This window comes from Pinus tabuliformis, chromosome 6, assembly GCF_031772625.1.
Source record: "Pinus tabuliformis cultivar Carrire ecotype Pingquan chromosome 6, CPIR1, whole genome shotgun sequence".
NCBI classification, from domain to species: Eukaryota; Viridiplantae; Streptophyta; class Pinopsida; order Pinales; family Pinaceae; genus Pinus; species Pinus tabuliformis.
In genome coordinates, this window is record NC_142292.1 from 808,808,457 (window position 1) to 808,823,405 (window position 14,949).

Genomic DNA, 14,949 nt, shown 5'->3' on the forward strand with positions numbered 1-14,949 from the left:
ATTATTATAATTATATTTTCTATTTCATATTTATTAATTATTTTTTGTATGTTCTTATCATCTTGTTTTTATATATACTTTCCTTCTATATGTAATATTAAATTTTATAATCATTCTTGTTTGATAATACTTGAAGTGTATAAATATAAAATGTAATTATTTTATAAAATTTTACTATTTTAAAATCATCTAAATTACACATACTTTTATCTTAAAGCCTTTTTCTTAATTTAACATGTAACATCAAAGCTGGTGAAATGTAGCCATCTAAATAATTGAATGTAGTCTTAGCTTTTAAGTTGAGCTTAAAATGAAGAGTGTATATTTCCAAAAATAGCTTTGTAATGCTAGAGAAAAAGCAATTATGTAGAGACAAGACTAGATTTACACCACATGTCCATCAAAATTCCAATATCAAATTATATATGTTGTTAAAGAAAAAGAATTGCCACAGTTAGACTCCAAGGGACATGGGTTCATTTTTTAAAGGGCAACACCACTCTTTATATTCTAGTTGTAACAACATGCATGCTTGCTTGGTAGTCAAATAAAATGGCCAAAGTTTTAGCTTGCAAGGCTTTCAATTAAGAAAGACCCAAATGTAAAACTTACGTCTAAGCATTAAAATGAAAATATTAGAGAACTTCGAAGTAATAAATATTTAAAAAAAAAGGCGTGCCCTCCACGATAATACAAAGGGCGGATACTCTACCTACTTTGTAAAAACTCACTAAAATCAGCAACGGAGAATGCGTAAATCTTGATGGAGGGCCATGGGCATGGATGGATGGATGGATGGACACATGCGGCTCAAATCAAATCTATGCACGTGATATTTCCGGCGCATGATATGGTGTAGCACGTACAGCTTGGTTATGGATGGATGGAAGGATGTGATTTCGCTATCATGTGGTCATGTCATGGTACAAGTCATCCAAATGCGTGCATGAACGGGTGTTCCTAGGGAGCGGGGTGACGTAGTACCAGCCGGACATTATTTAATTAAAGTCTGCAATACAATCCTCTTTGCACGCAACATACTCCTTGCCTCCTTTTTGTCCCCTACCTCCTTTCTGTTTCACCCGGCTCGTCCTAACCCTATTTCTAGCCCCAGTCCTCTCCTTTTCATCATACAGAAGCTTCGTGAAGCCCAAGATAAGGACATACAACTGACATACATACATACCAACCTTCCTTCCATACACTAAGTATAATTACTGCCAAAGTAACATAGTTTTTTTCTTACCTACTACGGGGAGTCGCCACTTACCGCCATATCACCAGAACTCATCGGAACGACAGGGACTCCCGGTTACTGTGGAACGGAAGTGACGGTCAAACGGGCTCCGTCAAGTGGAAGTTGACGGTGGTAATGTAGGTTTCTAGTTGGCTTTGTCCAGCGTGTCGTGTCTGATGCAGAGCGAGTGCAGGTGGGAAGGGAAGCACGGCGGTGACAGTGGAATGGGAGTTTGACGGTCACTGCCCTGTGCCGTCAAAGTTTACGGTTTTATAAATCTATGGTTCTGTCCTGTTTGTAGACGCCAGGATTCGGTAGAACGTTATAAATATATTTAGCGAAGTGAAGGGTAGTAGTGGGGAAGAGGAAGAGGAAGAGGAAGAGGATCCATGAGTGACAGCTTATGCTGTTGAGGGTACACTAGATGTCAGAGGGATCCTGAACAGGAGACGGGCGCGGGGCCTGTCTTATGGCAAAATTCTGGAATTAATTAGCGGAGGAAATTTTCTATGGAGCTTCTGCTTTTTTCTGTCATGTTTCCGGAGATGAGGGGCAAGCACGACGGAGGAAGGATTTTGAAGATAACCAATGAAGATTTGACACGTACATATATGATGAAAGCTGCAAAGATATGGTAAATAAGGTGACGAGCGCTAGCTGGGCTGTTATTTAGACAGGTGGTTCCCTATCTCTGATTATTATTTTTTTTCTAGATCTTAGACCCCGACGTGACCGGTAGGCTAAGCCCTAAATGCGGCGTGCATGTGATCTGGGACTTATTGCGGAGGCCGCCAATTTTTCCCGTGTTTGGAAGTGTGCTGATATCGAGTTTCTTTCTGTCAACCTTGACGCGAAAGCTCCTCCCGTTCTGCTTGATCTTGACAGAAAAGCTCGCCCTCGTTGTGCTGTCAAGCGGAGCGATTGTGGAGACTTATAATAAACGATTATGGGACTGATTCTACGCGTATGGATTGGTGCGGCACAGGATGGGAAGAAGTAGGAGAGTAAAGAATAATTAACTGTGCGGGCGGTAGTATGCGTATACTTGCAGAAAAAGGGCAGAGAAGGTCAAAACTGAGCTGGCTGCTCCTTTTGCGGCCGCAAAACCCTCGCCGTATTATTTTAAAACGTAAATCCATGTACTACTACTCATCTGCATCTTCCTTCGCCTAATCCTACTACTGCTAGTTTTGTTTGAAGCAATCTTTCATTCACCTCCACCAGGCTGCGCTCCAAATATTATTTTACCGCACCCACGGCCTTTTCCCCTCTCTTTTCCGCCATTTTTGCCTTTTCGTAACCCGACCTTTTCTCTTTTCTTTCCGGCTTTCCGCGGCCGGGTGCCGATCTGTTCCGTTCCGTCCGCGACATCACGCACGATAGATCAGCGTTTGGCCAGGTTGTTTTCTCGCATATTTTTTTCTGCTTTAGCATTTGTTCTGGTGTACACACTTACACCGTTTCTCCTCATTTTGTTCTTGTCAAGTTTTTTTTTTTCCTTTTTTTGGGGGCCTGAAGAAATAATAATCGCTTGGTGCAGAAACTAGGGTCGCTTCTCAGGAACACGGCCACTGAAAGTCTCTGATATCAAGGCGAAGCGAGGCAAGAAGAGAAGAAAAGAAAAGAAGCTGAAAGCCTTGATCCTGTGAAGCGGAATGAATGATTGAGAGCTTCAGTAGGGTTTGTCTGGAGAGGAATCTTAAATGCATTTTTGGAAGCCATGGCTGCAGCTTTGAGGCTCCATAGTTGCAGGCTAAGGACTATGAACGGTTTTTAAGTGTCCTCGACGAAAGATTTAACTGGACAGCAATCGAACCTGACATTTTCAATTTATTGTTGTCCGCGGTATGGTCCGATCCAGCTCGCTTACTCTTGTTTCAGCTTTTGCTGCTAATGTTAAAATAAATTTAGTTAGGCTGTCATTTTGTATATATTTTCAAGGAGAACTGCTTGATTTTCTGAAGAAATCTCAAATTTAACGGCGAACGCGTCAGTGTTTCAGAGGAATGCGCAGATTTAAGGACTTACTTTATGCCTTAAATTGAGATTGCTGATTGTTATGTAGATTTCGTTTCTAATGTTTTCTCGCAACTGATTTAATTCGAGTGCCATGTTTTAAGTGGCGTCTGTCAAGTTAAAATAGATCTACAGTTGTTTTGGAGAAAGTATCCAACGGCATGTTTTACTTTTTTATTTTGGTTGATTGAAATTATTTGGAGGCGACAACACCTTCACGGTATTTGTAGAACCGAACACCAGGCACGGAATGAGCATTGCTGTGAGATATATTTCGCCGCAAAACGTGTGTGGTGCTAGACATCTTTTCATGCCTGAAAAACATAGAAGAAAAAAGCGCAAATTTCTTTAGAATGACAAAGGAACTGAGCCTTCACTGCAATCTTGTTCAAAAGCAGAAGAAAAGGATAAAAGAAAACGAGCTCGTTCCTGAAGCCCGGTATTTGTCGGTCGTTTATCTTCACAACTAATATGTGTTCTTGTTCTTTTTAATTTTGAGCAGATATAATGGCGTCCTCTTCAAATTCACCTTGCGCCGCTTGTAAGTTCCTGAGAAGAAAGTGCACTCCGGAATGCGTTTTTGCTCCCTATTTTCCGCCAGATCAACCTCAGAAATTTGCAAATGTCCATAAAGTATTCGGAGCCAGCAACGTGACGAAGCTTTTGAACGAATTGCATCCACACCAGCGTGAAGATGCGGTTAACTCCTTAGCGTATGAGGCAAATGCTCGACTGCAGGATCCAGTCTACGGATGCGTGGGAGTTATTTCCATCTTACAACACCAGCTCAAGCAATTACAGGTTGATTTAAGCAATGCTCGCTCGGAGCTCTCTAAATACATAAATGCGGGAATCACCGGCCCTTTACTTGCAGGCCCTAATTCAAACCTAGGCATCGGTATGGGATTACCGGGAACTTCACGAGAGCACATTTTCAGGGACCAAATGATGGAGTCGCAGATTTCTTCACGAGAACATCAAATGCTTCGAAATTATGACCAGGAAATCGTAAGAATAAGCGGAAATGCTTACGACCCAGGCTTTGCTCAGATGAACATTTCTGGTAGTTTGGGGCCGCTTAATCCGTTTACTCAATCTTCAAGGAGCAGCAGCGATGACCGGAGTAGCGCTAGAGGAATTGGCCCTCAAATAAATCTGGTAATTTGTCTTCTCCATTTTTACCAATACGCAAATCTTTAATCATCTTAGATCAATTCCGCCATTTTAGTACATTCTATTTATTTATTTTCTTGTAATTCCTTATTTTCATGCAGGAATGACGGGCCTAACATTGCCGCCGAGATTTTTTCCGCTCAAAGGAAAAAGGAATGCTGACTTTCATTCAAGATATCGATCAGTGTTCACTCTCAGGATTTTTGAATCATTTGCGTTTACAGAAACCATAGAACTTGGCTAAAGCTCCCAGAAATATTTATTGAGACGCGCATATTGTAATAATAAATATTTCACATATCTATTTCCTCCTCTCTCCCAGCAAGTGAAGCAGCCTGACATTTTGTATATGCTTCATTTGACGTGGACGTCTACTGCAAATATTACACTACTCCGTAGATTTTAGCAAGCGAGTTAAGCTATTCAGGTAGGTATCTTAATTTCATAAAGAAATGCAAGAAAATCCAAAATGCTGGAAATTGCATAGATTTATCAAATTAACTGACTGTCTCAATGACCGGGAAAGAACTCTTGACATCAGTCAGCCCTTTCTGTTTCGTTCTGTCCAGAAGTTTCTAATAGCAGTGTATAATGGGAGGCCTTTTGGCTTCATCTTAGTATTATTTATAGAAAACTTTACAAAGACAGTTTTTTTTAAAGTTTATAAACCATTCCTTTGGTTTTCTGGTGTGCTTGGTTCTCTGCATGTTGATTTGCTTTTTATTTCCTTCCATTTTCTATCTGAAGCAGTTTCCTTTTACTTATAAAAATGAAGAATTCATTCCAAAAATATTTCTGCTGTGAGATCGTTTAACTTGAATCATAAATTTGACAATATTTCCTTCTATCTATGCATGCTATCAACAATATTTCCTAATATTCTTGTATGCTTTATAATTCCTTTCTATTTAGTATTTTTCCAAAAATAAAAAAAATTGAAATGTTTTCTTTTCCACTCCCTTTTATCGTCAAGGATAGCCTCGTCTCTTTATGGAAGATTATTTTTTGACCTATAAAACTATGTAAGTGCTTCCAGTTGGCACCAAAAGATTAATTTTTCAGTGTTTTTTCAGCAGATTGAATATAATTACATTCACAGCACAGCAATCCTGGAGTTTGAGAATGAATTGATAAATCTGAGAGTTTTGCCGTGCAATCCTATTTAGTCATATATACATAAATAGGAATCAATTGCTTTTCCTCTTTTTCTCAATCTTAGTTTAAACCTACTATATCACGGCACTTTAATATTCAAAATTCGTTGTCACTGTGGGCTGTCAAACCCATTTTTCTTATACATTACGTGTCAAATACCATTTGGAAACGAATCCCATCGTTGCGTGTCCAGTGCCCTTTGAAAAAAGAAAATCAATTGTATGAATATAGGTTAGGTTTATTATTTTTTTAAACTAAAACATGCCTAACATGTAGTTGTCTATCCACAGAGAGGCAATTGAGATTCTATAAGATTTTATATTGAACTTCTAAACATTTTCCATATTTTCCTGTATATAAAATAGAGCCAAGAGGTATTTTTCTCCATGATATTTCAGTGAGTTCCTTCCATTGATAAAATAATTATTCAATTCACAAACGCATATAACGTTATCATTATATTTATTTTCTTAGTGTATCTGTACCGGGGTTGGAAAGTTTAAGATGACCATAGTCCGATCTCATCCTCCCAGAAAGATATCATTGATAACATGTCTCTTTATTTAATTGATATAAGCTATTAAGATATAGTTCTATAATTGAGAGATCTCTGATGTAGTTAATATAATAGTCATTGGAAAGTTCTTTTATTTTAATATCGGACTTCCACAAACTGATAGGGTCTGGGATTCTTAAACCTGATTTCTATGTATAATAAAATGAATGTTGTAATCGAATAGGCTGAGAAAATGTTAAGAAAATTAGGGAAGCACAGATACTGAGGATGAGGTAACGATCCCTTAAATGTAAACTAAACCAGAGTCAAGCCCACCCTTCTTGGGAATAATTAAAAAAAAGGGTCTTTCTGCAATCCATGTAAATAATAATTGCATGTACTTCAGCATGAAAGTTTGTGTGATTTGCCTTTTCACGAATTCCTTTTGGGGTAGTTTGGTACAGAAATATAAAAATGTTTCTTCTTAAACAAGTAAACCTATGGTTTATTTCCACACAGATTCTCCTTTTTAGTCTACAAGTCTTGTCTGGGGAAGTGCAATATGATCTTGGACTTCGTTGACTGTTTCCTGCTCTTCATATGGTGGCGAAATCTATGAAGTGGTTAGAATGTCAAAGGAAGCCAGTCACGAAAGCCCGCTTGAAAAGGACCCCCACGTTCACCTCTTCTTGTAGGTATTTGAGGCCTGAGCAGGAGATGAAGTGCTCTTTGTTTTGATGTGTCTGTTCAATACAATGTCTGGTACAGTTTCATGATGATTTTATGACAGTACAGAAAAGAGGCTTGAAGCATTCTCAAACGATTACAAATTGATAAATGCACTAATATCAAGATTTACATTGATTCAAAAAGGGCCATCATCTCCTCCTCTATTGCATGCTACGGCTCTTTCTATAGAATTCTGGGTATAATAACAAACCGTTGCCATTGTAGAAGTGACCACCATATGACAGACATTTACGTCCTATTCATACAATATGACCAGAAACATTCATTTACTCCTTTTTCGTTTGCCGTGTGGATTGCATGTTGCAAAGATTCAACTTCAAATCTACAGCCGCCTTAAACTAGAAGCTAGGTTTGTTATAATTTACAATCTAATTACTCAATCGTTGGAGTATGACTAGACCCTTCTCTGATTTTCAAAACAGAAATGCCTCCATTGGTTGGAGTTGTTGGGATGCTGTTTGTTTTTATCTGAGAAAGTTCTGGACGTTACTGGTAGTTTGAGTCCATCTTGTATGCGTGCACAAGTAAAACACATAAATTGATATGAAGTGGTAAACATTATTTTAAACCTAGACCAATTTGTGGACGGCAAATTTCAATTTATATCACAGAAACAAACTTGAAGACTATGCAAAACATGTTCTACTAGTAAACCACTACTGCCCATTTCATGATAAAAGGAAAAGTATGAAAAACATGACAAAAGGAAAAGTCCGTGAGTCAATTGGTTGCCCGAGGAGGCCAGCGTCCAAAGTCACAATGACGTATATATGTTCTGATTCTGGTTAAAATCCAAAAGATATGATAAGTTTGTTGGAATTAATGGACTCGGCAGACAAAGTTGAGTTACATTCATAGTTTAAAGAAGGTAAGTGGCACTTAAATGGCAGAAGTCAAGTGGTTTCCAAAGACAATGTTTCTTTTAAAAGACTATATATTGATAGCGTAGGTATGCGATATAGCTGAAGCAGTATCTTATAACTAATGCGAGGAGGTGGATTGTTTGGGTGGGTAGAATTTATCCAGCTGTCAACTAAAAACGATGAGAACTAACGAGATATGGAAATTCAATTCTTCCACGCCACTGGAAGCCACAATCCCTGCTTTTCAGGAAGAATGCGAGTCTTAACTGATGATAATTGAAGCACAACGTGTTTGTTATCATGTATTATCATTAACCGTATGCAGTTAGCAAATTCAGAATTAATTGTCAAAACAAACACAGGGATTATTCCCCGAAGGCACCGAGTGGCATTTATTGCATTCTCAGTTTAATTAAATGATTTGTAGAGGCATCTGATTGCATGGACGGGTAATTATATCAGAGGGACGAGTGATTCAGGAAAAGGCCAAAGACCTTTCTGGTCAACAGATCCTCTAGAAATGGCTTCTTGTATATCCTTTGCATGATGGCTTTAAAAGGGCGTCTTGAAATAGTCAGACGGGACGGGACTGTAAATGAATGTTGGGAATAGAACCGGCGCCTTTGTATTCTGCACCCCCCTTTGAGCTGTCCGTGAGGTGTTGCGGTGAGAAATCTATTCTTCACTGCGAGCAGAACAGGCATACAAGGTTCGTAATGGCAATCCATGATACAGTGCAGGACAGAGACATGACAGGTGCATGCTGCGTTAATAGAATAACAAGGGAGCGGTTTCGAATAGTTGCTATCATACCGCCCTGTAATAATTGCCCCTGGCAGTACAGGGGGACAAAAGGCATTATATTTTGGGTTTGAACACGTGAATCTATGTTGTTCCCAGTTTCCTCGAAGTGCTCCCGGAGTTAATCCTCTGTGCAGTATTTGCAGGGCTGTCGGATTGAGTTACGAAATCATGTCAGGCTTTAGTTTTCATGGCAGGTTCGTTTTGACCAGAGTCACATCGAGGAAAAATTATCCTCCAAAGTCGTCCTCCTACACAGTCCAGTCCTCCTCCTCCTCACGCCTCTCCTCGACTCATTCTCAGTCGTAGGGTTTCGACAGGACGCATTTAAATTTGGACTCATACTGCCTCCCTGCCTTCCATGCATAACCGCACTCTGCCACAGTTCTGAAAACAGTAGAGTAGAGTTGTTGTATTGCATGCTGCATCACTTGGCTCAGAGGGAAATACAGGAAGCCCTGCAGGTCCCTGTTTTGTTTTTAGGAGTTTGCCTTTGTCATTCGTGCATGCCTTCAACGTTCTCATTCTGTGCAATCTTGGTTTAAAAATCTGCAGAGACCTGCACAGTCTGTGCAATTTCCGGGTCAATTTGCTTTTCAAAACAAGGGATAAAAGTGAAAGCTGTCCCTCGGTAACTCTCCCCAAAAACAGATCTTACAATTTGCGCAATGATTACGAGTACGTGGTTGATTGCTGGACTGCTTAAATGCAAGAGTTCGTAGGCCATCCAATTTTGGTGTTGTCAGTAGCCAGCAGCAAGTATGCAGCATTCATATAAACACAGTCTAAAAGGCCATGATATCCCAATTCACCGGCGTATTTTGCACATCATCTTCCAGAATTCCTCCAAGAAAACAAAAATAAAAATCCTACATATCCTGCTCACCTGACGATATCGACCACCTGCGATTACGTAAATGGGAGAGGGATGGTTGTTGGTTGCAGTAAATGTAACTATACGCAACAGCATAAATCTCAACAAACTACCTGCAAAGTTGCAAACTACGTCCCAGTAGCAAGCATCCCTTTTACAATCCCCCAATCATTACTCATAAGATCGATCATAAACTATAACAATTCACTATTACCGAGTAAAGAAGTTAACAATCTTAGGGCACTTCCCTTCCCTCCTCTTTGCTGGGCGGATTTTAAAACTTTGGTGGGCGAATTTATTTCAAGAGTTAATTTGAATATCTTTGTAACTGAGTATACATTTTACAGAGCTTTTATATTTATATCAGCACCTTCTCACCTAAATCATGTTTCATAAGTTACTCACTTCCAGATGAAGATCTACTCTCTATTTATAACCAATTTGCAGATAAACTAGCCAGATATTCATGCACTTGAGCATCTTGATAGCATTAATATCACCAATAGGATTTATATTCACGGTTGTTTTCCCAAAAAAATTAAGCTTTACTGGGCCAATTTCACCTCCCTATTCAACATTTGAGATGGATACAAGCATTACATTATAACTTTTATAACTTAATTAATATATATATATATTATAGTTTGTTGTTCATTTGATTAATCAAAATTATGTGAATATTATTAATTTTATATAATAATTTTCTAATTTTATTAAAAAAAATTGAATAACATTAATAATATTTATTAATTATTTATATTATATATAATTTAAATTTAAACTTCACATTAAGATTTATATTAATATCTATATATATATTTTAAATAATAAAGTTTTAGTTAATCATATAAAAATACAAATTTATATAAAAAACAAATTACCATAATTACAATTATCATAAATTTAATTATTATAAAATTTATGATATATGCATCACTCTGATATATATTCATGCAACGTTCTCAAGGAATTTTCATTTCTTGTATAACACTTTACCTTATCAAATTTTAGCATAAATTTTAATAGAAAAATATATTTATAAATATTTTTAATTTTATTTAATAAATTATAATAAGCTGGTAATTATTTCATTTTTATTAATTAATTTTATTTTTTTAATATAAAAAATAAATATTATAATTAAATTTAAGAAATCATTATTTATATTATATTTATTGAATCTAAATATGATTTTAAACTTAAATTTATATACCATTTACTAATTTCAGTTTTCTATATCTAATTTGTATTCATATAATAATAATTATATTATATGTTATATTTTATAATTATATCAATTTATTTATTTCAAGTTAATAATAATAATATTATTATGACACAAAATAGAGTTAAAAAATTAATGGTTTTTTTTTTTTTTTTCTTAATTTTACCAAGGTGGTTTATCTAGTTGAACTTTTACCAAGGTTGCTTATCTAGTTGAACTTTAGTGTATTGATCCATTGTAATTGTAAAATGATTTGAAAGGGTGTCTACAAAATTGGGGATTTCATGTATTTCCTCCATTGAGTTTTCTGAGTTCTTTACATAGTTATTTATGCATTAAAATTCTAATCCATTACATTATGTTTATGCATAATATCATGGTTATGATCACCCTTTTTAGTAGAGATCAAGTAGTTTAAATATTTTATGTCATGTATTATGGAATAATTTGGATCAATGACCCAATAATTGAGCCCCACCTTTCCATAGCTTTTGGAAAAAAAATGTTTAATGTTAATAGGTCACTCCATGCTTGCCATCTCATTTCTGGTTCGTGGTAGGAATTAGTTATGGAAATCTACAACCACCATTTTAGCATATGTTTAGGCTATAGTAATGTGTTGAGGCATTTGAGGAGATGTTATACCAATAGATGTTGTGCCTCTAGCCAACCCACATTTATTACATTTAATGGATGGATCTTTAGCCATGGGCTCCATAGGGTAGAGCTCACTCTTCATAAAGGGTTTTAGTGGTCAACTAATGTATGGAAGAACTAGAGATTACAATGTTATGGGATGAAAAAGGGATTGGCATGTAGTTACCTATTTTTAGACTCTAAACTAGTAGAGGGGTCTTCAAACAATCCTTGTGTTAAATTTCCATGAAACTCTACAACTACTTAGATGAATAACTAAAAATTGAGACCTAGTTTACTTTCACCGAGATACATAGTTTCTTAACAATTCATAAGAAGTAGAATAAAACACCAGAGATAAAAAACACATGCACAAATTGACACACTTGTTTTCTTATGAAACCCAATAGGGAAAACCTGCTTCCTTGATGTGGAATTTTATTGATTGTTTTTAAGAAATTTGATCTATTACAAAGCAATTTATCTCTCTGAGAAAGCATTCTACTTCTTCTCACAAATATTAGTTGATACAATTGATCTAGTCTTGCCTTGATCACTACTTGATCTCAGCCTATAACGCGCAATTGTTCCTTTGTTGCCTCCTTAACTTTCTCTACAAAAGTTGCTCTCTTCTCCTTGATCTCTATGCACTAGAAGCCTCATAAATCCTTGAGCACTAGGCCCCTATTTCCTAGTGCACATGAGGCCCCTAAATCCTACCACAATTCCTGGTATTTCCTTGCACACTTCATGAATCCTATTTCTTAGGACACCAACTCCTCAACCCTGCACATAATCAGTCTCCTAAATTCTAGTGCATTTGTGATCTCCCATTTCTTTGGACACAAGATTTGCACTCTCCACAATCAAAGAGTGTCACAAACTAATGAACTGTCTTGTCTCACAAACCTTGTGCACAAAAATATGAATTTCATGTGCCTTTGTCCTCCTCTTTATAGACCCAATTCGAGCAAGCCAGGAAGGCCCAATTCAATTTTAGAAGTCGAGTTATAATAGTGAATTAACTGAGAATGAGACTCATTCTTCCTTCAATCAATACTAGAGACTAACTCGCTCTAAATCAACTTGCAACTTCCACCTCGTTCTCAAACTGATGAAGTCTCCACTAAACCAAAGCTCCAATTCTACACATGTCATCTTGATGATTATTCCAGTACACTAGAAACAAACTCACCCTAACAAAAGTCTAACTCATGAGCTTGCACTCATACTAAGATAAGGACAATTTAAGATCTTCATTGGCTAAGGCACAAGCCAAAAGAATTGCTCACTACATTTTCAACACCTCTAGATTTCACAATGAAACAAAATAGGGGTTTAACAATTAGCAAAAATGAAGAGTCTAAGCAATAGTCCAAGGGTTTCACACCTAATATTTCCTAGAGGAGAAAAAACTAGGCTAGTTTTAAACTCAAACAAGGACCATAATAAACTATTGTCTCAATAAACAATGAGAATTGGGAGCCAAGTCACTTAAGAATCTCATAGGAGAAGATTGATTGGGAGAGGGATTCATCAATACCTTAAACACATTGGGTGGTGGAATGAAGACCTAAAACTAAAGAAATTGTCTTAATTCCTAAATTGGATTCAAATTTTCCAAATTCCCTTGATAACATGTGTTGGGAGAAAAAACCAAAGAAAACTAGATACAATCATGGATACAATTTGCTAGAAAATAGGGACATGTTAAGCCCAAGAATGAGTCCATTATGATTGAAACAAACCAAATCTCCTTCCACAATCATAGATCGACCATTTCTAGAAATGAACCTAGAGTTAAATGACATGAACTTTATTGTTTCCATAATTGCATGTACTATTGTCATCCTAGTCACATCATGCTTCAAACTATCAACCAAATGTTTCAACCTAGACATATAATCCTTTGTTCTCTCATTATCTCAAGACATCATTGCCAAAGTCATTCAACATTCCTAATTTGAGACTTACAAGTATGAGGGAGATGTCCTAGAGCTACCACCTATGACTACTAGGTAAAATCATTATTAATAAAAATCATATTTGTTTTTCATTTTCATCATTTATAACTTTTCATGTTTGGCTTAATATTTCAAAATGTAACTTACACATTTTACATCTTTTGTTTTAAGACATTTTCATGGCCATTAATTTCAATTTCTTCATTTAAATTTCATGGTTTGTAAATAAATACAAATTTTACATTTGGTATTGTGCTTTTTTAACCTTACCATACTAAACTATTATTAAACCTATGATTATTTTGACAATTGTATAAATTTCTTAAATTTATTTGTATTTTAAACATTTATGATTAAAATAATAATATGTATTTTTCTTCTCATGAAACAATTTTTGTAATTTCATTTATATAAATATAATTACATTATAAGATGTATAGAATATTTTTTTTCCTCAAAAAGAATTATGATATTCACATTTTAGATAAATGTACAAAAACTTTAAAACATGGTGACATTTTCTATTTTCACAAAATAAACATGTTTCATCCCATATTTCCAATTGTTACATCTTTTGTGGTTCATCCAAAATGTATCATATATCATTCACTATATGAATCATCCATCACCTTTTTATAAATTTATAATCCTAAGAATATAAAATGATTGAGAAAAATTTATATCCAAGGATTGTGTAATGATTCTTGAAAACTTTCCATATTTATTTGTCCCTAACTCTAATCATACTTTGTATAATCCATCTATTTCCTAGTTTCTATCCCTATATACATATACAAAGGAAATATGATTGAACAAAGGTAAAAACATTAATGAACAAAGGTTGTACAATGTGATATTTCTTAAGATTGGATTTTGTTTCATCCACTGAATTACAAAGAGTTAATATCCAAATATTTATATGTGAATTATCTCATGTTCCTAACCCAACACCAATACTACTAATTTGAGTTTTATCATAGAATTTATGTGTTTCATGGCCAACTCTTGCTTTGAAATATACATTATGAGTCCTAAAAATATAAAGAATCCTCCTTGCCTACTGTTGAGACAAGGTCCCCTAAGGTCACTTTTGGGGCAAAAGCCCAAGTTTTGGGGCTGAAAGCCAAAGATTTTGTATATAAAGAGTAAAGTCTCCACAATATGTGGTTGTAGAGCGCATATATGTAAAGTGTCATAAAGGGTTTTTACCCTTCTTTTATGTAAGATGTGTCGGCTTTAGAAGATCTACCCATGGTTCGTGGACCATGGGATTGTATAAAAAGCAAAGTTTTAGAAGAGTCTAAGACAATTTTTTGGTAGCGAAAGATATGAATGTAATGGGTTAGTAGAAGTGATAAGCGAAGAGTCTTAGATTAGAAGAGAGGCTTTCTAGCTATGTGGGTAGAGGCCTAGAGTAGAGTCCGCAGCTGAGTGTGTGGACCCCTGCAGCTGAGTGCGCAGTGTAGTTTTGAGCCTATAAGCAAATCTGAAGTATCAATAAAGAGAAGATTATGGAAATATTTGTGTTTGATCTATTTACTTATGTTATGAATGAATGTGTTTATGTTATGATGAATATTGGGCTTATGATTTAATGTTGTATTGATGTGCGATTCTTCATGGTTTACATTGTTATACGAATGCAAGTAATAATATCCGTTTACGCAAAGAATATCTTAATGCATGATTATTAGATACTTAAGTTGATCTGGGTAAATGGTGAAGTAGAAGAAATCTTAGAAGCACTTAAGTAGTTGAT

General features: G+C 35.9%; 1 protein-coding gene across 1 annotated transcript; it reads left to right on the forward strand.

The window, feature by feature from the left end:
• The first annotated feature begins 1,595 nt into the window (after positions 1-1,595).
• AS2 (Lateral organ boundaries (LOB) domain family protein) lies at positions 1,596-5,118 on the forward strand. Its single transcript, XM_089421935.1, has 4 exons — positions 1,596-2,636; positions 2,778-3,082; positions 3,756-4,411; positions 4,528-5,118. Exons 3-4 carry the CDS (start codon positions 3,761-3,763, stop codon positions 4,531-4,533), a joined length of 657 nt encoding a protein of 218 aa, XP_089278061.1. The 5' UTR covers positions 1,596-2,636; positions 2,778-3,082; positions 3,756-3,760; the 3' UTR covers positions 4,534-5,118.
• Positions 5,119-14,949: the final 9,831 nt, after the last annotated feature.